This window comes from Phocoena phocoena, chromosome 1 (genome assembly GCF_963924675.1).
Source record: "Phocoena phocoena chromosome 1, mPhoPho1.1, whole genome shotgun sequence".
Taxonomy (NCBI): domain Eukaryota; kingdom Metazoa; phylum Chordata; class Mammalia; order Artiodactyla; family Phocoenidae; genus Phocoena; species Phocoena phocoena.
Genome location: NC_089219.1, coordinates 121,056,927 through 121,080,477, shown reverse-complemented (window position 1 = coordinate 121,080,477; position 23,551 = coordinate 121,056,927). Strand labels below are relative to the sequence as shown.

The window sequence follows — 23,551 nt, the reverse complement described above, 5'->3', positions numbered from 1 at the left end:
GGGCAGGGGAAGGAGAAACGCAGTTGGGGGGCGGAGGCCTAAGTACTTAACGCGTTGACTTCGAGTGAAATCAGATCAGTCAGAGCAGTTCGCTGTGACTCGTTTCTCTCCTCCCACCCCACATTTCTCTTGGCTGGACTCTACCCTCCCAGCTCATTCTGGTCACCCTGGACACTCCCTCCGTCTTTTCCCAAGAGTGCGGCGGCTACGGGCGCCGCGTCCCAGAGGGCACAGACGCCTAAAGCGTCGTCTCCTCTCCTCTACAGGTCCTCCCGGCCCGGCCCGAACATGCTGGACGGCCTGAAGATGGAGGAGAACTTCCAAAGCGCCATTGAGACGTCGGCCTCCTTCTCCTCGCTGCTGGGTGAGTATTCAGGCCATGCGCCTGGGCGCACCGTCTTTCCGCCAGGCCCCAGCTCTGGAGCCCAGCTTGCTTGGACCCGGTCGGCAATAGGGGAGCTAGCGGCCCGCTTCATGCACTCAGCTGAGCCCACTCCCTGTCTAGCCGTCAGTCTCTGTGGGTCCTTCCTACCCTTAACCGACAAGCCACCCCAGGCCTCACGCATCGGGCACGGAACTCCCCAGAGCCGCGATGGGCGGGCGAGATTGCTTGCAGGCGTTTGAGTGGCAAATGATTAAAAATACCCAGGACTGGATTTTTAATCACAGAGCTGATCGACGTCTCGTAAATGCCGCCGTCTTCTCTGAGGCTTAAGGATGAGCACACAAACCCCAGTCACGGAGCACCCAAGTTCGAGGCGGCATCTCGCCTCCACCAACTCCAGCCCCAATCTCAGCCTCAAGCACCGCGGAGAGGCTTTTCCGGGCCGGTGGGCAGCGCAGCGCGGGGATTAGCCCGCGCGGCAGGGCCTTTGCCTCGGCTTTAATTAACTGGAGCCGGATCTCGGGTCCGGCGTGTCGCCCTCCCTCCCGGGTCTCCCCAATCTCTTCGCAGCGACCACGGAGGAGCGGCGAACCCAGGGCCTCGACCCACACGCGGGTCTAACCGAGCTGAGGCCAGGGATTCCCACCCTCCACCCCGCACCCCGCCCTCGATGCTTTTCAAGTTTGGTGAATGGGTGTTTTAAAATTTTTTAGCGGGAGGGGTTTTCGTTTTGTCAGTTAAACCTCTTGCCTCTTTCCCTAACTCGGAACCGCTAGAGCGGGGTGGAGGCGGAGGATGAGGCTGTTCGGCTAGAGAAACCAGACTGAGGGAGGAATCCCCCCCCCAACTCCCCAGATGAAACGAAATCGCGTGCACCGCGTTCCCCTTTTTCAACCGCCCTTTCGGAAACTTACCGACTCCATACAGCCTCGGAAGATCTAGGGCGTCAGAGCTGGCCCAGACCTGGCGCAGGGCGCGCTCGAACTTCTTGCGTTCAGCGGGCGTCGCGGCTCGCCCGGTACTCCCTGCCCGGCCCACGTCCGCTCTCTGCGCCCGGCTCGTGGCCCTAGACGCCGAGACAGGGCAGAAAGAATAGGGAATATTTTAAAGATCTCGCTACTTCTAGTCCTCCCTGCCTGAGCGCCAAGGGGACCGGCCCCGCTCCTGAGCCGGTGGCTGCGTCTCCTGAGGGGAAGGCCACCGAGTAGCAGAGAAACTGGGAAGGGTCAGGCCCTTTGGGACACCACGCGCAAAGGTATTGTTACCCGGGGGAACAGGCCTTCTTTAAATAGCTGTGAAACGTGCCGACATAGCGACAAAGGTGGCTGAGCATCCCACTACCCTCAAAAAAAAAAAAAAAAAAAAGCCGCCCCCCCGCACCCGCAAACTAAAGGGACAAAAGTGACACAAGTGCAAGGGTTGGGACAGAGAGGAGTCCCTTTCGCGCTGAGTCGCTTTGGGTGCGGTTTCGCCCTCACGCGTGGCTGCTGAGCTCGCCTGATTCCCGGAATCCTGGCCGGACACTCCGCGGCGTCTCCGAATCCTGCTTCTTCCGTGTTTTTTGTTTTCTTCCCTCCATTTTGATGCTTCTTAATTATGAAAAAAACCCATCTGTAATTTGCGCTCCAGCTAGCAGTTTGGGGTTCATTGGTTTGAACAATACTTAGTTTGCTTAGGGCGAGAACGGTATTTTTCTGCACGCACGGGACTTTTTAGGAAGCAAAGAAAATGTAAAGTTTTCCTTCAAAAAATAGAACAGAATTGCGTTTTAGCAAAAGACAAAACCAAACAACAAAGTAGAAATTTCTTTTTACACACTCTCAGTTTTAATAATAGACAATAGAGACAAGCATAGTGAGTGATTTAGTGATTACGTGATAAACCTGGGAGCACAAATTTATTTGCAGGCCGATTTTACAGGATGTGCGCACGTTTGCGCGCATACCAGGGTAGGTTTGATAATTAAAGGCCACTTATTATTGATTTCTGCCCCCTCCCCTGGTAGAACTGAAACCGTCCCACATAGTCCCTGTTTATTAGAAATGCCATTTGGTTTGATTTTGCTCTGCTCTCCAAATCTAAGCTTGGATGTTTTGCAGGGGGCTTCCCAGGGTGGGAGGACGCGGGGGTAAATCCGTGGGTGTGGAGTGATCCGTAGCTGGTCCGGGCCGGGTTTGGCCGGGATGCTGGGCCGGCTCGGCTCACGGGCGGACGTCTGTTGCTGCTGTAGGCAGAGCGGTGAGCCCCAAGTCTGTCTGCGAGGGCTGTCAACGGGTCATCTCGGACAGGTTTCTGCTGCGGCTCAACGACAGCTTCTGGCATGAGCAGTGCGTGCAGTGTACCTCCTGCAAAGAGCCCCTGGAGACCACCTGCTTCTACCGGGACAAGAAGCTCTACTGCAAGTATGACTACGAGAAGTAAGTGCCCGCGCCTCGGAGCGCGTCCCACACACTGGATCAGCGGGCGAGGGAGACTTTCTCCTTCTTCACCCCCTCATATGCTTCTGGAAGGAGCAAGATGCACCCAAGAGCCCAGATACGCAGGTGCCCATTTACCCGCATCCTCTACGCTCCCCAGGGCGGCAGAGGGACTGCGCGGGTGCACGCAACCACGGCCCAGGCCCCGCAGAAGCCCAAGGGATGGCTCCCGTTGTGGTCTGCTCGCCCAGTTTTCCCGACCTGGCCATTCCCCGAGGACACTCCTTTGTGGGTACTCCCACCCCATCAACGTTGTTTCTCCCCTCCCTGCTTCACGGGGGTGCCCTTGGGGACGGCCAGTGGCCCACCTCTGCTCGCCGGCTCCCCCTCTACCTTACCCACCTGTCTGCGCCACCCACGCGCTTATGCGCAGAGCTGAGGTGGTCCTGATTCCATAGCTTGGGTCCCCTGTGCTCCTACCTCGCTTGGCTTTGTCCACTGGGGTCCCCGACAGACTGGGCTCGGAAACACCGCTGCTGCCCCTCTGAGCTCCGCGGCAGCGCACACCCCTTTTGCTTTTTCTCTCACTGTATTCTCCCCAGCCCCTTCCCCGTTGTCTGCAAAACCCTCGGGCCTTAGGAGCAGTAAGGCCAGGTCCTCCATCCTCCGCCTCCTCCCTAATTCCCATGTGGGCATGCGTTTCTGCCACGCCGCAGGTTCAGTTCCCTCCCGTCGACGCGAACGTTCTGGTGTGTTTTGAGGAGACGTAGGAGACAGGTATTTAAGAAAGTGGATTATTTCGATTCTAGATCTCCATAATGTCTAAAGCCTGGACGAGGCTGGGGAGTGGGAGTTTGAAGGACTTCCTGGTTCCGGCCAGGCAGGCCCGGAGTTGCTTAGTAGAGCTGAGCTGGGGGGTAGGCTGGGGTGGGGGTGGGGGTGGGGGTGGGGGGACTGCCTTTCCTGGTCAAAATAGTTCAGCAACGGGGACACTGACTTCACTGAGCTGTGCGGGGTATTGAAGCAAAGAAAAGTGGCTGAAACGGAGGCCTCTGTTTTTGTACCCGAGGACTGGATAAGTGACGGAGTGCCTCGGGGCATGGGCAGGAGAATTCTGCATTTGTCACTGGTGAATGAAAGGGACAGCACTATATGAGGATAATCAAGGGAGGGTTAGTGTTCCTGAAAAGCAGTTCCTATCATGTTATTAAAAACACACCATGAAAGGAGGTGTCCAGGAGAAGTCTCAATATAACAGAAAGCTCTGGGAGAGAACAGAAATATCTTCTTGTCTGATTTGCCTGGGCTCTGAGGTTTACTACAGACTGACAAAGCAATCAGATCCAGTGACCACACACACAAAAATTCTTTCTACTGCTCAAACTCCTTTGCTATAGCAAGCTTGAATTTTACCCCCATGTGGATAGAGTACTGGGCATTTTGTTTTGTTTTGAAAAGATCATTTTACACTTTTCAGCACACAAAAAAATAGGTGTTTGATTTTGGATGCGTTGGGCAATACAGAAATATACAAAGAAGTGAAAATGCATCACCATTACCCAAAGTGGTGATTACGGTTTCAATTTTTTAAAAAAGAAGATGTGGTCGTATCTGTTCTTGATTGTTCAGTGCTCTAGTGTCTGAGCGAAAAGTGCCGTTTTTAGGTAATTAAGCAGATTTTGTGCACACAACTTCAAGTACCACCTTTGGATAAAGCTTCTGGTTGATTGCTCTTTTTTTCTTTCTTTTTTCTTTTTTTCCCCTGTTGCTTTTCGTCTGAAGGTTTTGGGATTGTGTAGTCCCAATCTTTATCTTTGTGCTTATAGATGACTGAAATGTCCACATCCTTCAGGCACAACACTGGCAAATTCAAAAGTATGGGAGCTTAGGAAAGGATTTGGGTGGTGAATTTCTATTGTTTGTGAAAAAAAAAAAATCACGAATCAAAGAAGGCTTAAGGGTCAACACAGCTGTCTGGCCAGTCAAATCTTCTTTAAGGAAGTCAGGCTGTGTCAAGAGGAGAAGAAACAGTTGTTGTAAAGTACTTAACACAACAATGTCCCCTCCATTTCAGCCTCCCAGGTTTGGAGCGGTTTGGGCTTATTAGCCCACTAGGGTCAGTTCTCCCCGCACAAAGCTATTTCTGCAAAGGGAAAATTGCAGGGATCAACTTGCCAGCTGTTGGCCAGAACCAAGCAGATTTTACAGAGTAGTGTGAGCTACATTGTTTGGAGAGGTGTTGATGCTACAGTGAGGGTTTTTAATTTTGATTTTAACATATATTTTGGAAACACAGATGGCCAAAATGGAGTTGCTTGTCTCTTTAGTTCACTGTCAGCACTTGTCTGTGCCCAGAGCCTCCACTGTTTTTTTCTGATTAATTTTATTCCGTTTTTCTCTCCTCTGTCCCCCATCCCAATCCCGTTCTTCTTTAACCAAGCAGGGCTGTAATATATTTAATAATCTTAATGGCATTCATCTGCGTGGTAGTTGCTATAAGAGAAGAGAGCGTGGTTTGTTTGTTTGTTTGTTTTAAAATTAGGCTCAAGACAAATTCCTTTATTCAACAAGCTCTTGGAGCTTCTACAGGCAAGGCACTAGGCTAGGGGATAGGAGGATACTGAGAAAAAGTCTTGGAGCCTGCCTTCAGGAGGCTTATATTATAGCCTAGCACTTTTTCCATCTATATTATCCTAACTATTGAATATTTCTTGAAAACCTCTACTGAGACTGCAGGACTAAGTATTGAATAGAAACTGTCTGGAATGACCAGAAATTTATCCTCCAGGAGGATGCAATTCAATTTTAGATAATAGTCATGAAACAGTCACAGAGAGCACATTTCCTCTTTAACAAATACATTTGTAAAAATAATTTTTGCTTTCTTTCTTTGGATCTTTTTAAAAATTTGAGGCCCAGCCAAGGCAAGTGGAAAGGAAATTAAGATGGAAGTTAAAGTGATCGGACAATGGTGGTGGTAAATGATGGAACAGTTCATCGAAAATGAATATTCAGGCAGTGCCCCTGTCTCCAAAATTCACGGAGTTCAAATGCTGTTTTTACACATCAAAATAAAAGAACATATAGCTAATGCACAGTCTTCAGTGAAGTTCATAAACATAATATTAACCGAGTGGGCTTATCCTATTTATGTTAGCCATTTGTATGTGCATTTCTGGCCATTGAGCACTGTTGCATTTGAATTTATTAGCTGCCTATTCGTGGTGTCAGGCAGCCAGTTAAAAAGTGAAAATTCTACTCTGTCAACTAGTCGTTGCACCTTCTTGATGTCAAACACCATATTTGTCTAATTTTAAAGAATTGAATTGACAGTGGCATCTTAGGCGTACAGCCATTCGTTTGAAGACTTCAGGGTATTTTGTTAAATATTTGTCTCATACACTGTGACACTCTTAGGAATAGTTTATCTCCTCAGCATCCAAAACAAATAAGCATTTAAGGCTGGAGTGCGGAAAACTGATTTATGAATGTCCAGAAATTAAGAACTGGAGGTGACCTTTATTGTTCGTGACGTGCCGTCAAAGAAAAATAAGTAGTTCGGTGGGATGGTACATGCACAGAATTGATGAAGGGGCATCATGTCACGTAAAACATCAGGATGCTGTAGGTGTGGGTATTCAGACGTTGGACTCAGCTGTCTTCGGTGTTCCCGAAAGTTAGCAGACAGCCAAAGTATTTTCCAGCCTGGGGAGCTTCTACTTACATAACTCTTGTTCCCTCTTTAACTGAGTCCTCTAGGATCTGGTTAGTTTGGAGTTTTCCCTGAATTTGTTCCAAACAAATACTGCAGTTGGACTTACGTTGGAGAAAGAAGAGGCTGCTGAATAACAGGAATGTGGTAATACAATAGATAATTAAGCCTTCTGGAAGGGATCCCACATTTAAATCAAGTTTATATTGTTTCTTTCATGTGCCTGGCGGCTCTGTGTGTCAGGCGGGGTCCTCTCGCCTCACATATGAAGTTTATCATTACCCCTTAGATTGTTCTGGACATCCTAGGAGCAGTGTGGGATAGTACTGCTGTCATCAGGGCTGCTCTTATAACATCATAACTCCCCACATGTCAGCAAAGGGCAGGCCTTGGGAAACCGTCTCTCAGAGGGCCAGTCCGTGTTTTTCTCCCCTTTCTTTTAGAGCAGACCAGTTTTTCTGAAGGAAGGGACTCCAGTGAAGCAAAGTACATATCCCTCACTTAGAGCTTTCTCTGTCTTTTTCTTTCGACCTGGTGATTGGCAGCCCCGAGGAGAGAATGGCTGAGGTAATGATTTCTTTTAGGATCAGTAATGAACTAATACTGCATTTTATCAAGGTAGTGTAGGCTGTATGTGTAGGGAGGAGGGTTAGTTTGGTTTTATTACTGTGACATTACTTGGAGATCAAAATTGGGCATCAGTTCCTCATAAAAGAAGCCCACAGATGAAATTACAGAGGCAGTTGTTAGATTTTTACTCTATCTTTTGTTGGCCTCACTCCTGGCATAATAAAAGTTAGGAATATAAAAATCAAACACAGCTAGGTAATAAATTGATGTCTGCATTAAATTGCAGGGGGGCTTAGCTTGGGATAAGCACCGTCCATGGGCTGTGGCTGTGTTTGTGCAGGCTGACTTATCTCTTTTTTTATTTAGAGGGTGATTGGAAACACTCCTTGTTCAGAGGTGTGTTTTCTCTTTTTATATGTATTGGTCCGTAGGTAGGACTTTCTGAATCTCAGACTTAAAATGTTGAAATAAAATTAGAGAGCAGGAGTAGATATTAATAGTATTCTGGGGATTAGATATGAACATTGCCTTTCAGAGTAGACTTGTGGGATTCTTTTGATCCTTAACGTAAATGGAGCACATTAAAAAAGTTATTTATCCAATCCAGTTTTACATTTTGTAGAGTTCTGGGATTTTGTCATCCACCTGGCTAAGGAGTTGCTTTTGCTGTTCAGATTTCAGTGACAAGAGCTTTTCTGATAGTTCATTGTTTGTCTTGCTTTTTGGTTTCATTTTTCTTATTTATAACTTTTGTGTGACCTAAAATACTGTTACTGATTTTTGAGAGCCCTCTTTATTGTTGTGTTTTAATTCTGGGAAGGTTTTTTTGGAATTAACGAGTAGGTACTGTTTCTCTAATGAGAACAATTCCATTCATTAAATTATCAGCTAATTAATTTTTATGGTCAAAGAAATTATTTGGGTCCTACTGTTCAGAAGTGAGAAAATAGACAAGGGTTTAAAATACTCATTATATTGCCGGGAATTTATTAAAGCTTCTTAAATTGATATACAAAATGTCATTGTTGCTTTATATCAAGATCGAAGATTCAACCCATATTGAATCACGTTAATTTGATTGTTAAATATAGTTGTACAATACTGGGAAATGAACTATGGGGGGAAAAGTGCAATCACATCCACTATAGAAAGGTTTAAAAGTAATTTCCGCCTTAACTATGAAATCTTAGCTTTACTTTAATGCTTTGCAATTTTTTTTTTTATACCTTTCTAACTTGGAAATTTAAATGCCCATATCTTCAGATGGGAGTTCTTGGTAAGCCACTTGCAGGGTGGGGTATGGAGGATTGGGGGCTGTATGGGGTGGGCAGTGCCGCCCCTCACCCCACCCTGCACAGAAGCAGAAAGGGTCCTATGTGGGAGAACCCTGTCCAGTTTCCAGCATGCCTGAGGCTTCCCCCTAGGAATGAATGCCCTGTATGTTTTTCTGAAAGTTTCTTAGCAATGTGTAGATCAGCGTTGCCAGCAGCCTTTTCAGATTCAGTTTGGGGAAGCTGGTAATTTTAGGAACAAAATGTAGAAAAGGTTCTGGAGAAAAGAGGCCCTTTTCTCCTTTGTGCCTGTTTTCTGGAACCCACAGAAAAACTTGGTACGCCTCGCGATTTACATTTTCTCCTTCGTCTCCTTGACTAGTGCGATGTGGGACAGTTTAGTCAATTTATGACAATTAGAATTAGTTATGTTATCATTGACCAACGTCAGCCGCAGCTTTGTGTCTCTTTGTCGTATATTAAATGAAACCCAGCCAACTGTCTTGCTGAAATGAAGCAAACACCTTCCAAATGTCAAATTGTTATTTTAGTCAAGCACAATTATCTGTCTCTATATTTTTAACCAAGATGAAATTAATAAAATTGCTGTGGCCCTGGCATTAATTAGCAGGAGGATTAGAGCTATACCAGCTAAAAAGGAGGTGTAAACACTATAATCTTGCTGCATGTTTGTTTTCACACTACTGAAAATAAATAAAATGAGACTTAGGATAGGGATTAAGTTTCTTTTGGCATTAGACAGCAGATGCAATTGGAATGCAGCAGAAACAGTGAAGTATTAGTGAAGACATTATCAGAGGAATAAAACTGTGGCCCAACACTGGTTTCCTACCAATTTCTGGTAGACTGGGTCCCATTGCAAACAGCCCCATCTGGGCAGTTAAAAGAGGATTTTTAAAACCTACTTCCGTGCTGTACTTTTCAGTCGCGAACCAAGGCAACCAGATCATCTGTAGAGCTTTGTCACCTGGCTGCCGTGCTCGGGTTCGCTAGAATTTAATGGAACCCTTGCCAGATCCCCCATTATTGCACCATAATGTCATAACAACTAAAAATACAAAATGGACCGTGCTTCTCTTAGTCCTTAGCTGAAGTCACATGAAAGAGTTTGGTCTCTTCTAGCCTTTCAAGATTCCAGTTGGGGGATCCTATTTTTGGATAACAGTAAATATGTCTGGCTTTTCAGACTCTCTAGGCCTCCAGTGGCTTTCTACCCTGATGGATTTGTATTTTATCATCATTACCCTATAATGGACAAACCCTGGTAGGTATCTGGCCACTGTGGATCGGACTGCCTTGTCTCATGGGCCAGTTAAACTCTTCATATTAAAAAAAGATCTTTGACATCCAGCAGTGCTAGGAATGGGCCACATGCCATATCTGACTTCACATCTAGCCCCATCCCATTCTGCCTCCCCCTCACTCCCCTATGTCCTGTAGAATTCTACTAACTTGACTCTTGCAAGCACGTGATATTACTTAACACCAGCTCATCAACTGCCTCATGTCTCCCCCATGCCAAGTTTATGGACTGTTGGTCCTCTTTTAATTTTTCTCACTTGGAGGAGACAGATTCATCTTTTAGAGACACAGCATAATGGTCCACCCAGTTGTGGAGCAGAGCTCAGCTACAATACCCGGTGAGGGGCATTAAAACACTCAGGTTTGCATGATCCCATGACCACACTCTTTGGGTGACCAACTGGGGCCCCTGGACATATTTCTGAGTGTGCCTGGCACCTTCATGGATGCTGGGTTATGTTTTTCAGTGGGTCGGAGAAGTGCCTGAGTCTGATGTTGTCACCAGTAAACCAGGACGAGGAGTCGTTTGGTGAGAAGCCTGGCTAGCGCTCTGATAGCGTGTACTCACTCTCAACTTTCTTTTGCTGCTTCTTTGGGTGTCACACTTCTCCAACCTGGAAAGACCCATCCTTTATCTCTTGAGCACCAGGGTCTGCTGCTGCAGTGAGAAGGGATCTCTGGAGCAGCCTCCTCTCCTAGTTCCATGTGGCCCCTTCAGTTACACGGTAGCCACACCTCGACTCACAATTCTCTTGCCTGCTCCCTGTCAAGCCTCAGGAACTTTTAAAAGGATTTTTCAAAACAAAACAAAACAAAACACCCCCTCCTGAACTCCAGATTAGCCTCTTAAGCTCATTAAAGTTCCTTTAAATACCAAAATGTTGGGCTCCTGGGGACTCTCCCCCCAAACCATATTTTCATTCTTAACATGTTGTCATCATTTGGTATGCAGCAGATTAGGGCCAGCTCCCTCTGGGCCCATAAACAGTCCCCTCTCTCTCTGTAGGAGGGTCCAAATATGTCTTTGTTTGAGTACTCAACAGCCTAAACCTGAGTGGAAGCTGATGCCGGCTTGGCCTGGGGCCCCCAGCTCCAGGGTAGAGAAGGGGTTGATGTCACTGGGGACAGGGTGGGGCCCGGAAAAGGGAATGGGCAGGTGAGTGGACAAAGTGTGGCTCATACAGTTTTCGGGAGTTTGGTAGTCATTGAGCCCTCTCCCAGTCGCCGTGGAGACCCAGTGATGGGCGAGATTTAAAGGATTGTCCTTGCCCTAGAGAGTCAGCATGGCTTTGGGATCCCTTTTAGCTAGGACCCAACAGAAACACTAGAGCCCAGTTTCTGTTCAGCTGCCATGCATTGCTGGTCATCATCGTCCAGAGGTGGATTTTTACAGCTACACCTGCCTTTTGCCTGATGCTCTCTCTTTTATTGCAGCCTCTTTTCCAAAGGGCCTCCTTAATACGTCCCACCCCGGTCTCTGTCATTTCAGGCTTCCTCCCTTAAAGCTGGCTCTTGGGGAGAGCTTTCTGGTTTTGACAGTGGAACAAATCCTTTTTAACATAACCATCGAGAGTTTCCTCCCCTGCTGCTTGCTCCCCCTCCCCCTCCTCACATTGTAGCAGGGATTCCTGTTGTGCACGTATTCCCCAGTACCACGCGCAGTGATGGATACCGTCTTCACAGGGATAAGGGCTCAGCTCTTCAGAGACATAAGCCATGCCATGCTGGTGCCTCATGGGCGGCACCATGAAGTAGACACTGGAAATCCAAAGGGGAAGAACATCCCAGGAGACCCTTCCCTGCGTGTCTTTGGCGGGAGTGTTGCTTGGTTTCTGCAGCTATCTTTCCCCTGGGGCTCTATGCACCTGGAAGCCCCGAGTTCAACCACAGCATGGGTTTTCCAGCCCCATTTTCAGAATCTCAGCTCAGCCTTGCCTTCCTGCGTGTCTTATGCTCAGAACCTATCTTATGACCTTTTAACTTTCAAGTTATGCTGTGTACAGGCTAGAGCCTGCTCTCCGCTAGCTGTCACAATGGAGAGGATGTTATGAAATAATTCACATTGGGATGGACTGTGATATCCTTCCAAAGATACTTTTTAACTGGAAGGGTGTTCAGTCAAATTATTTTCTTTGTGTTCTGTTATTGGTTGGGTTCTTCTATTTTAAAAGTCCACGTCCAGAGATGGAAGGGGTTGGACAGGTGGATATGAATGGTTTGGGCACTCCACAGCTCTCTGCATTACTGGGAAAATAATATGAAACACATGTCCTACTGTCAAGAGATATCCAAGCCACAATTTCCTCATCTATACAAAGGAATAGAATAATAACAGCCTCATAGGGTTATTGTGAGGATTAAATAAGGTAATGAACTTGAAAAGCCTTTTGGTAAAATGTGGAGAACTATACAGGCTTGGGTATTATTATTGTTGGTTTTTTAATATGAGTAAAAGAATACATATTCTTAGAAGCTGTGTACAATAACACAGTCTAGTGGTTAAGAGCATAAACTCTGGAGCCAGAGTGTCTGGGACCAAATCCTTGCTCTGCTGCTCACTAGCTGTGTTACCTTGGGTGAAGGTCATGCTTTCTCTGTGCCTGTTTCCTCTCTCTAAAATGGGGATAAGAATAGTATCAACCTCAGACACTTCCAGTTATAACATACATAAGTACTAGGGGTGTAATACACAATATGATAAATATAATTAGCAGTGCTGTATGTCATATGTGAACGTTATTAAGAGAGTAAATCCTAAGAATCCTCGTCACAAGGAAAAATATTTTTTTCCTATTTATAAAAAGTTTGTATCTATATGAAATGACGGATATTCATTAAACTTACTATGGTAATCGTTTCATGATGTATGTAAGTCAAGTCATTATGTTGTACACCTTAAACTTATGCAGTGCTATATGTTAATTATATCTCAATAAAACTAGAATAAAAAAATTGTACTAACCAACCTCATAGGATCATTTTGGCTTAATATTTTTAAAGCATGCAGATCAACGATTGACTCATAGAAAATGCCATCAAAGGATGTGTTGAAAAAAAATGTATCTTTTTGAATCTTCAGAGAACCTTCACAGATATTATCTTTATTGGACATTACAACAATTTAAAAAGTTAGATAAGGAGAGGTTTTCTTTTTTCTTTTTTCTTTTTCCCCTTGCATTTTGTAGCTGAGAGAGAAGCTGGGATGCTATCCGAAGCCTCTGACTCCTGGTCCAATGGCCTTTCCACTAAATCACACCATCTGCTCCTTGAATTCTGGTGTTCACACCCCAGTGAGATCACAATTCTCAGTCTGTCCTATTCAACTAGCTCTTGGAAAACAAGTCCCCACCTGCTAGATACTTGAGCTTTCCGGCAGCCTTCCGACGGTCAGCTGTTTATATATTCTGTGGTTTTAAAGGAAGTTTTCTGGATTTGGGGAATGCCTGAGTGAGTGAGTGTGTGTGTGTGTGTGTGTGTGTGTGCGCGAAAGCTGCTAGCGTACACTCATCACTCCTGTTTATCAAACTCCTCCGCAAGCGCAAAGCTGTCCTACCCATCCCTCCTATCCCATCCCATCTGCATTGGTCTCCACTGTCTGCCAGCATCGCTGTTCTTCCACACCAGAAGAATGACACAAAGGGAGACAAGCATCCGTTTACCTCCTCTCCAGCTCCCAGAGTTTGCTATTGGTGACTTTTGTTCTGGGAGCCTGTCTGCACATTTGGCAGCAGAACTGTTAACTATCAGATCTGGAGCCTTCTAGGCATACTTCCATTGGGACTAGCCAGCAGCTGTCCATCCATTCCTCAGATAACCCCTTTCCAAGTTTTCTTCTGAACTGTGCTGTATTTTCAAACAAGCCTCAGCCTCAGCTAGGAAAGATCCCACTGTGCCCCCGTGTGAGGCTGATTTCCCAAACTATTCGCTCCCTCTTGTTTATTACTTGGCCTGGCTGTATCGAAAAAGGGCTAATGGAATCTTGGGTTTTGAGGAAATTAAGTATTCCTGTATTGTATTATTTCTCTCACCACTGCCGACACTTGGTTCCCTTAAAGGTAGGTCCAGTCAATTTTAGAGAGATGAAATGTACATTTGAATTTAATCTCTGTAAACTGACGTTTAATGAAACTAGAGATTTCAGGTAATACACCAGCAATTGGAATGCACTTTACCTAGTTGTATGTGCATTTCTCAAATTTAGAACTAAATGGAATCTTATAAACAGTTGGTTCATTAATTAAATTACTCATGCATTCCTTTAATCATCAGACTTATTAAATTCCTGTATGTGACAGATATGTAAAAATGAATAAAACAAAGCACTGATGTATTAACAGTCTAGCAGAGATTGCTTAGAGACATAAATTAAACAGAGGCTTGAAAGAAGAGTAAACTTGTTTTAAGAGAGGCATGGCCACTGGGACTGAGTACCAGCTTGTCTAAATCCCTTGGTTCCCTATTGCTATGTGCTATTCATTATCTTTATAGTGCTTATCATAATTTGAAGTACATATTTATTTGTTGGTTTGCTATCTGTCTGTGTCACAAGATCATAAGCTCAGTGAGGACAGGGACCTTCCTCTTTCTGTTTTTTTTTTTGTTGTTGCGGTACGCGGGCCTCTCACTGTTGTGACCTCTCCCGTTGCGGAGCACAGGCTCCGGACGCGCAGGCTCAGCGGCCATGGCTCACGGGCCCAGCCGCTCCACGGCATGTGGGATCTTCCCGGACCGGGGCACGAACCCGTGTCCCCTGCATCGGCAGGCGGACTCTCAACCACTGCGCCACCAGGGAAGCCCCCTCGCTTTGTTTTTTAACTCCTGTATCTCCAGCATCTTGCATGGTTCTCGACAGATAATAGGCATTAGACATGTTGGCTGAATGGATAAATGCATCAATGAATGACTTGCTTGGGGTTGTTGAAAAGGCTTCATGGAAGAGGTGATATGTTAATTGGCTCTTGGAGCGTGAATGGGAATGTGAACCATTCAGGTGGAGATGTCCAGGAGGCAGTTGTAAAAGAAGATCTAGAAACTATCCTGGACAAGAAGCTTTAGGATATGTTATCATATAAATATGAGGAGTGCCCAAGGGGATCCTACACAGAGTGAGAAGAGGCTCAAGGGTGTAGCTTTGGGGAGCCCTGGGAGAAGCTGTGATGAAATGGCACGGATGCAGGAGAAAATGCCAGGGTGAGTGGGCTTCTGGAGGACAGGGCAGAGGTGGGGAATTTTAAAATGTAGGGCCACCTATTTGCTCTTGGAATTGGCAGTTAGTCAGTGGTAACCTTATCAAGAATAGCTTTGTCAGAAGCTTGGAGGGATCAGGACAGCATTTTAATGGGTTTTACAATAAAAGAAAGAAGAAATGGAGTGATATGGCCAACTTTTTTGAGAAGATGGGTAGTGGAAGAAAGATGGGAGGGAAAACAGTACCTGGGGTAGAGGTAGAATAAAGGGAAGATGTTTTAGGATGGGGTGGTTTTGAGGCTATATGATGGCTAAGGTGAGTTTTGCCAGGAAAGGAAAGTGGCTGAGGATCTGGGAGAGAGAGGGGCCTCCAGTTCATAGAGGAGAGGCTTGGGGAGGGTCAGGGATACATCTAGGGTACATGTTGAACTCCTGCTTTGGTCTTTCCTAACCATTCATTCCCTTTGTTCTTTTGTGCATTTCTCTGTGGATTAGCCAGAGCTGATCATCACTGAACAGAGGCCAGCAGAAGGTGGGTCCATTTCCCAACTCTCCTCAGGATCTCTTGTAAGGTGGCTACTGCAGCTTCCCACGTAGCTTCTTTCTCGAGGTCACTCTGGTTCATGGGAGGGGGGGGTGACAGCAGAGTGGGGCTGCAAGCTTGAGTCCTTCTTCAGATCCAGCTGTCTTGGTGTAAAACTTACTTATCATCTTCCTGTTTCTGCTCCTCGTTCGTGAAGATCTCTATTTGGTTACAGCATAGTCCAAGGTATACAGTATGCGGCTGATTCCCCAGGACACGTGTTCACATCTCCCCAGGCCAGGAACTAGTCAGTTGTGCTTGGCAACTAGACCATCCATACACCTGTCCATTGATAGGCTTTTGCTTCCCGTGATTCTCAGGAGAACATTCAAGAGAGGGGAGTCCGGGATGGGGACACCATCCTCCTTATTGACCAGACCACAGTGGCTTGGTCTCTTAACCCACTATCGCTCTGTTTTACAGTCTTATTCATATGGTTGGTTCGTATATTTACTTTCCCAGACTGGAGGCTAGAGTGACCTATAGTGGAGAACCGTGGGTTTTCAGAATCCTTGAGCTTCAGTAATTCCTTTGCCTCTGCTTTATCTGGGTGGGCCCGGGCAAATCATTTAACCTCCTTGAGATTCTCCCATTAGCCTCAGCGCCTTTACCTCGAGCTCTCTGAGGTCTGGAGCCTGATGTGTACAGTGGGGGAATGGGAATGTTTTTGACAAGGAGCGGGAGAGCGGTGTATGGTTGGGTGGGAATCCTTCCTTAGGTCTAGGGCTGTCGTATCTGTGTGACCCTAGGAGAGGAAAGGTGACAGGGTCATAAGGGGCCCGGCCACCTAACTTAGAAGGAAATTAAACTAAAATTGGTGCTATCAAGGAAGCTGAGTATTTTCCAGTGGCTCTGCCTCTGTAGCCAGTAAATTCAGTGGAAAATATATCATTCAGTGATGTGTTATCTGATATCATAGACACCCAGCCGATTCATGGGATGAATTTTTCTGCTTGTCACCTGGCTGTAAGAGCTCCATTTAGACCGAGCTCAGTAGTGCTGGAAGGGAGAATTGGGTGGAGACTGTCATACAAACTGCAATACTTCGTGACGTATTCATTTTCAGTTTCCCTCTTGACAGTGAAAGGGCAAGGGCCAAACGGAATGTACTCTTTTACATGGCAACATGGACACAGTGGGATTGCTGGAAAGCCGTTAGTAGCCAAACCTAGTGAATATCAGCTCAGGTAAACGCTCTTCATCACTGGCCCCTTTTCTCCAACTCAATTATTAAGGGAGTTCCCCAACGAACTCCTTTAAAATTTTAACGATGTATGTACGGTATTGCAGAGGTTGAACTGTCACGATGAGGTGATTTCAGCTTTACCCTGACGTTGCTGGTTAATTAGAGAGGAAAGAAGGTTCTGAAGCTCGTATTACCTGTAACGTGGTAAGACCCACCATCAATAAAGTCACATGCCATGGAATCCAGGGAGCTCATATTCCTGCCTTTTTACCAGATTGAGCTAATTCTGGGGACAAGATGGAGGGAGAATATGTCCTGTCTGTGGCCCTCCAATTGTTTGTGGCTTTCGTCCAGATAGCACTTATTCTTAGAATTGAATAGTGTTTTTAGGAGAAGCTAATGGAGAGATTTGTATCCAGGGCCTTGGTTTGATGTTGTAATTGTGCCTAGGAGGTCGGTCAGTCCTCAACAGCCACCTGTAGCCTTCTTGAACATGAAGCATGTGCTCTGAGTTGCTCTTTTTGGGGGTAGTAACACAAACACACGCAGACCGTATTCTGTCCCTTTGTGTAACTGAGGACGTACATAAGTGGGATCACTGGGCAAGGTCAGAGTTGTAACTTGTGGCCAGATAACTGAGTCAATGTCTCTTGGTTTCCATGGAGACCCAACCCATGTCTTCAGACTTACCAGCACCAAGGGATAAGTAAATGAGCTAATCAGCCGCAACCAAGCTTAAAATCCAGGGACATCCGTACACAGTGAGTGATCTGCATATGCAGGTCTGTAATGGGGAGTACAGCTGGGGGTGAGGATGGTGTGGTACAGTGGCTGGCACTTCCCAGGTTGGTGGCTTCTGTCTTACGTGGCACGTCTCCATGTACCTCACTGAGAGCCTAACTGAGGGATCATTCAGCATTTAGGAGTCCTGTATTTCAAGGGTCATTTCTAATTTTAAAACCCTATTTGATATCGGATATCCTGGGGCTTTTTTAAAAGCCCATTTCTTATTTGGCTTTTTAAAAGTGGGAATTCAGATTATTATCATTTTTCATGTAAGGTCAGTTTTCCCTTCTAAAAGGTGACCCCAACTTGACTCGGTTTCTTTTCTCTTTGCTTTGAATTTACCGTTTAATTAAGGAGATTGATATATTCAGGGTAAGATTTAGGATTGTGGCCCATCCCTCAGTTTTGGTCAGCCTGAAAGTAAATTTTAACTTTCATTTACTTTACTTATTCAGCTAATATTTGTTGAACACCTGCTGTGGGCATTGTTATAGGCACTTGGGGTAGAGCAGTGAACAATAAGAGAATTCCTGACTTTACGGAGCTTACCTTCTAGAGGGGAGGAAAGACAATAAACAAACAAATAAAATATGCCTCCCCCCAGATCTCCCCAAGTTTGACTCCTTCATGTGTTTACTCAGATATCCAGGTATTTAATATTACAACCCACCCTGACACTCTTCATTCTCCTGTAACTTCTATATATTTCCTTTTTCCAGCTGCTAATCACCTTCTAGGTTACACTGTAATATATTTCTTTATTATGCCAATATATTGTTCCCCCCATTAGACTCTAAGCCCATGAGAACAGTGATACAGGTTTTGCCTCATTTAATAAAACACTTTGCTTTATTGTGCTCCGCAGAGATTGTGTTTTTTTACAAATTGGTTTGTGGCAACCCTGCATCGAGCAAGTCTGTTCGTGCCATTTTTCCAACAGCATTTGCTCACTTTGTGTCTCTGTGTCACATTTTGGTAATTCTGTGATATTTCAAACTTTTCCGCTAATTTTAGATTTGTCACGGTGATCTGTAATCAGTGATCTCTGATGTTACTATTGCAAAAAGATTACGACTCACTGAAGGCTCAGACAATGGTTAGGGTTTTTTAGCAATAACGTATTTTTAAATTAAGGTATGCACATTTTTTTAGACATAATGCTATTTGCACACTTAATAGACTACAGTATAGTGTATACGTAACCTATATATGTACTGGGAAGCCAAAAAATTTGTGTGACTCACTCTGTTGTGCCAATCGCTTTACAGTGGTGGTCTGGAACTGAACCTGCAATATCTCTGAGGTGTGTCTGTATTTTTTTTGTTCACTGATGAGAGCCTGGAACATAGTTTTGTTTACTAGTCTGATGCCTGGAACTAATAGGTACCCAGTGATCGTTGTGGAAGGCTTGGAGTAATTTGATTCATCAGTAAAGCTGTCTTAGACCCGTGGTGGACAAAAGTGAAGGCAAGAGGATGATTCCAAGATATTCCACCTGAGCCGAGTACCTTTACTGAGATGGCCAAGAGGTGAGGAGAGCAGGGGAGAGGCAACAGTTGGGGAGGCCAGACTTTTCTTGTGTGTGGACAAGATAACACATCTACTTCTTAGCTCCATTATTTTATTCCTTAAAAACCTACATAGAAACCAAAAAGGAGGGGGAAATGTAAAGGAGGTGAGTGAAAAACCCAGCAGTGTTGATGTTTGGAAACCCTATTTGGAATAGAGGTTTTTAAACCCAGGTTTTGCGTCAGAATATTCATGAATCCCTTGCCTTATTTTCCCAGGAGAGAGAGAAAGAGAGAGAGAGAGAGAGAGAGAGAGAGAGAGAGAGAGAGAGAGGGAGAGAGTGTGTGTGTCTGTGTGTGTCTGTTTCTGGGGTTTTCCATCAGATCCTGGAATCTTCTTGTGGTCCCCAAATGGTTAAGAGTTAGTAATCTGGAAGAAAAGGAAAGTTTTAGGCAGATTCTCACACGGAGATTGCAGCATCTTAAGAATGGGAGGCAGAAAGACCCCCTGCTTCCCCACACAGACAAGGGTTCAAATCCCAGCTCTGTTACTTGGCAAATTAACCTCTGAGAAATCTTCCCCTTTATTACTAAAAGGCAGAAACTATCTCTTTACCTATGTTATAGGGATTAAAAATTATGCATGTCTATCCAGCATCTAGTAAAGATCCTCACTAGATGGCAGCTAATTATACTAATAATTTACTCACTAATGTTTAGCACTGCCAGCCAATTGTAGATTGTGCCGCAGTTTTATTCTGAAACCAGTGGTTTGTTTCTTTCATTACTTTTAAACCTCAGCATTACTTTTCTAAGATTCTCAGTGGATATACCTAATATTTTAAAAAGACATAAAGGCAAGACGGATTGCCTTGTGAAGTAAAAACACACATCAGATTTCAGAAGGAAAAATCAAGAGCAAGAAGTACTTGGTTTGAGAACAGGAGCTTTAAAACAGATAAAATCTACTTACCCTTGTTGGTTCATATGAACTGACTGATAAACTTAAGCTGCAGGCATCCAGTATTTATTTGTTACATTAATCCTAAACTGAAAGATAATTAGCAAATTTGTTAAGTAGGCTTATGTTTACTCTTCCTTGCCAACAATTATGATCATTTGTTGGCAACTGAAGGTTGAACTGAGTTCTACGGACTTGATTACAGCTGTCAGGAGGAAATAATGCATTTGAATTTCACAAACCTGTGAACTTTCCAGGTCTGGTATGATATTTAACAGAGGCTCAGTCTCTTTCAGAAGGTACCTGTAATGACAAGACTTACCAACTTATTGATCATCCTTTTGAAATGAGGCCATAGAATAAACCGTAATTAATCAGTTTGCTAATAGTAATTTTGTGAATGGGCATATACGCCAATTTTCAAATGCATCTATGGCACTAATTATGCATATGCTGTGTGTTTTAGCTTTTATGAGAGAGTCCAAAATCTTTGAATTTGTATTGTATTTAAAACATCCCATATGATTTCTCTCAACCTTTCTAATATTTACTTGGAATCTACCATGCAAAACTAGTGACACTGGACTTTGAGAGCCTGAAAGAGAGAAAAGCCTAGAGAGTCTGTGAAAACAGACACTATATCATGTGATCATCACCACAGTCTCATTTGAGATGAGGAAATTGAGGCTCAAAGAGGCTAAATGATGGTCCCAGTGTTACATGGGTTCTGAGCCGTGTAGATGGGAAGCAGGCTCAGGCTTTCTAATGGCAAGTCCAGTGCTCTTTGCCATGTCACAGCTGCTTTGTCTGTGTGGCAAAGCCCTGGAGATGCTGCCTATTCTAATCATCAGGCTGTGTGGAAAGGTCATGCCAATTTCTTCTGTGAAGATTTAAATTCAAGCAGTTCTGGGACAGTTCTGTTGCTGAGCAGACAGGTTTAAGCTGCTCTCCGAGAATAAGTGAAGTGATTTTTCTGGACACAGTAACGCAAAAATTCCGTCTGATTACCTGACACAGTGAGCATCGATTGAGAAACAAAACCAGCAATGATGCTGTGTTAACTTGGAAAATTGTCCGTTCCATCATTTCTTCTGGGTTCGGGTGCATGTATAGATTTGAACTTTATGTATCCTGAGTGTAAAAAAAATTATATGTATTATATATGAACTTATGTATATATGCATATATACTTATACATGTGGAATCATTGGATTTTAGAGATGGAAGGTACTTCATAGGTCATGGATAGTATAATAGTTAAGGAAAGAAGATTTCCTGATTTTTAATCTTTGTTTTTAAAGTACCACTCCTGTGGACAGCATTTAGCTGAGTCTTGCTTTTTTATCCATTCTGATAATCTCTTTCTTTTGATTGAATTGTTTAGTCCACTAGCATTTAATGTAATTATTGATATAGTTGGATTTCAGTCTACCATTTTGCTATTATTATTACTTACTTTCTATTTATGCACTCTGTGTTTTGTTCTCCATTTCTCCTTTCGTGCTTTCTTTTGGTTAATGGAATCTTTTTTTTAGAATTTCATTTTTATTTACTTAGTGGCTTTTTAATTATACCTCCTTAGATTATTATTAACTTTTTCTTGGTGGTTGCTCCCAGGATTACAGTATGCATACATAACTATTCACGATGTCCTTAGAGTTAATATTGTACCAGTGCACATAACATGTAAGAATCTTTGAACTGCTGTATACATCTATTTACTCTTTTACCCTGTTCTTTTTTGCTATAGTTGTTAGTCTTTTTCATTTTTTTCTTTCTGTTTGTCAGATTGGATAACTTCTACTTACCTATATTTAAGTTCATTAACACTTTCTTCGTCATCTCCAATCTGCTGTTAGGCCAATCCAGTGAATTTTTATTTCAGATAGTGTACTTTTTAGTTCTAGAGCTGCTCTGCCCAGTACAGTAGCCACTAGCAACATGTGACTATTTAAATCTAATTCATTAAAATTAAATACAGTTTAAAAATTTAGTTCTTCGGTTGCAGTAGTCACGTTGTAAGAACTCAATGGCCACATGTAGGTAGTGACACATGGTTTTGGACAGAAAAGATATAAAACATTTCTATTATTACAGAAAGTTGTATTGGACAATGCTGTTAAAAATCTCCATTTGATTCTTTTTTATAGTTTGAATTTCTGTGATGTTAGTTCCTATCTTTTCATTCTCTTTAAGCATATTTTTCTTTATGTCCTTGATCATAGTTATAATACATGCTTTAAAATCCCTATGAGCTAATTCTAAAATCTGGATCATTTTGGGGGTGATCTCTGTTGATTCTCTTTTCTCTTGAGTATGGGTCATATTAATAATTTTATATTGTATCCTGGACATGATACATTATAGATAACCTGAATCCTTATGTTCCCTCAAAGAGTATTTGTATTTTATTTTAAGAAATTTCCAGTTGGTAGTTAACTTGGATCAACTCAAACTGTAAACTCTGTCTTCCCTTTGGTGGGCCACACATGGAATCTCAGTTCAGTTCTCTGATCCTTAATTGGCAACTTGGAGTCTACCCAGCACACATGGGGTTCAGGGACCAGCTAGAGATTTGGGGCTCCCCCTCTCTGGGTAGTTCCAGGTTTCTTTTCTCGCTTTTAGCTGCTGTGGTTGCCCTAAATTCTGTCCTTTGGTCCTGTTGGCCAGTAAGACTGCGGCTTTTTCATCTGAGTTTCTGAGTCACTCTGTGTGACTAAAAGCTGTAAAAACAGGAAAATTACCCAGTTCTAGTCAATTCCTCCATGCACTGATTCCTCTTCAATGTCTGCCTGCTTTGGGTCTTCATCTGGTGTCTTCACATAGTTGTTTCCTATATTTTGCCTAGAGTTCCTAGTTATCTGTGGGAGAGCTGGTTTGATGGGATCTACTTAGTCATTGCTGAAGAGGAACCTTATTTCTGATCTTGAATCAGCCACTTACCATATGACCTTGTTACTTACTACCTTTTATGCTTCAGTTCTCTTGTTTGTAAAATGGGAATAATACTACCTACTTTGTAAGATGAAATAAGTGCAGTAAGGGCACTTAGAGTTATTTCTGGCATAGAGACATTGCTCCATGTTAGCTGCTGTTAATATTACGAGTCCCGCCTTCTCATTTAGCATCTGTGGAAATCATATAGCTGAGCGGTGACAGAGACAGCACTGGAGCCCTAATCTCCAGCTGGGCTGTACATACACTCCATGTACATACACAAGAAATATAGCAGTCTTAAAGATAAGTTATCATTTGCCCATCAGTAACATTTTTAATTATTCAGTGTGTTATAACTCTATAAATTATTTTGTTTCCATGGGAACGACTTTTTTTGAGAGGTGTTTCCATGGGAATGATTCTTTTGAGGGGTGGGTGAAAGGCCAGTCTGACAGATCCTAGTACTAATAGCCTTTTCTGTTAGACTCCACAAAAAATTTCATTTCCCATTTTGTTCCCCATTTTGCTACCCTTTATTCACCTACATCACTGTGAGGCTTTTGGGGGGAAGTTATTCTGGCATATGGGCACTTACTACCTTCAACTACATTGTTGTGTTTTCTTTTCCTGTTTAATGGGACTGTTCAATTCCACTCTCTTTCCTTTGTGCATGAATTAATCTTCCCAGACCCATGTCATGCTCGTTGCCTTTCACTGAATGGCCT

At 44.0% G+C, this 23,551-nt stretch overlaps 1 protein-coding gene across 1 annotated transcript in view; it reads left to right on the top strand.

The window, feature by feature from the left end:
• The first annotated feature begins 288 nt into the window (after positions 1 to 288).
• LMX1A (LIM homeobox transcription factor 1 alpha) overlaps positions 289 to 23,551 on the top strand; it is a 148,426-nt gene continuing 125,163 nt past the window's right edge. The window contains exons 1-2 of the mRNA XM_065884067.1: positions 289 to 364; positions 2,616 to 2,802. Coding sequence (XP_065740139.1) covers positions 289 to 364; positions 2,616 to 2,802 — 263 coding nt within the window. The remainder of the gene's footprint in view (positions 365 to 2,615; positions 2,803 to 23,551) is intronic.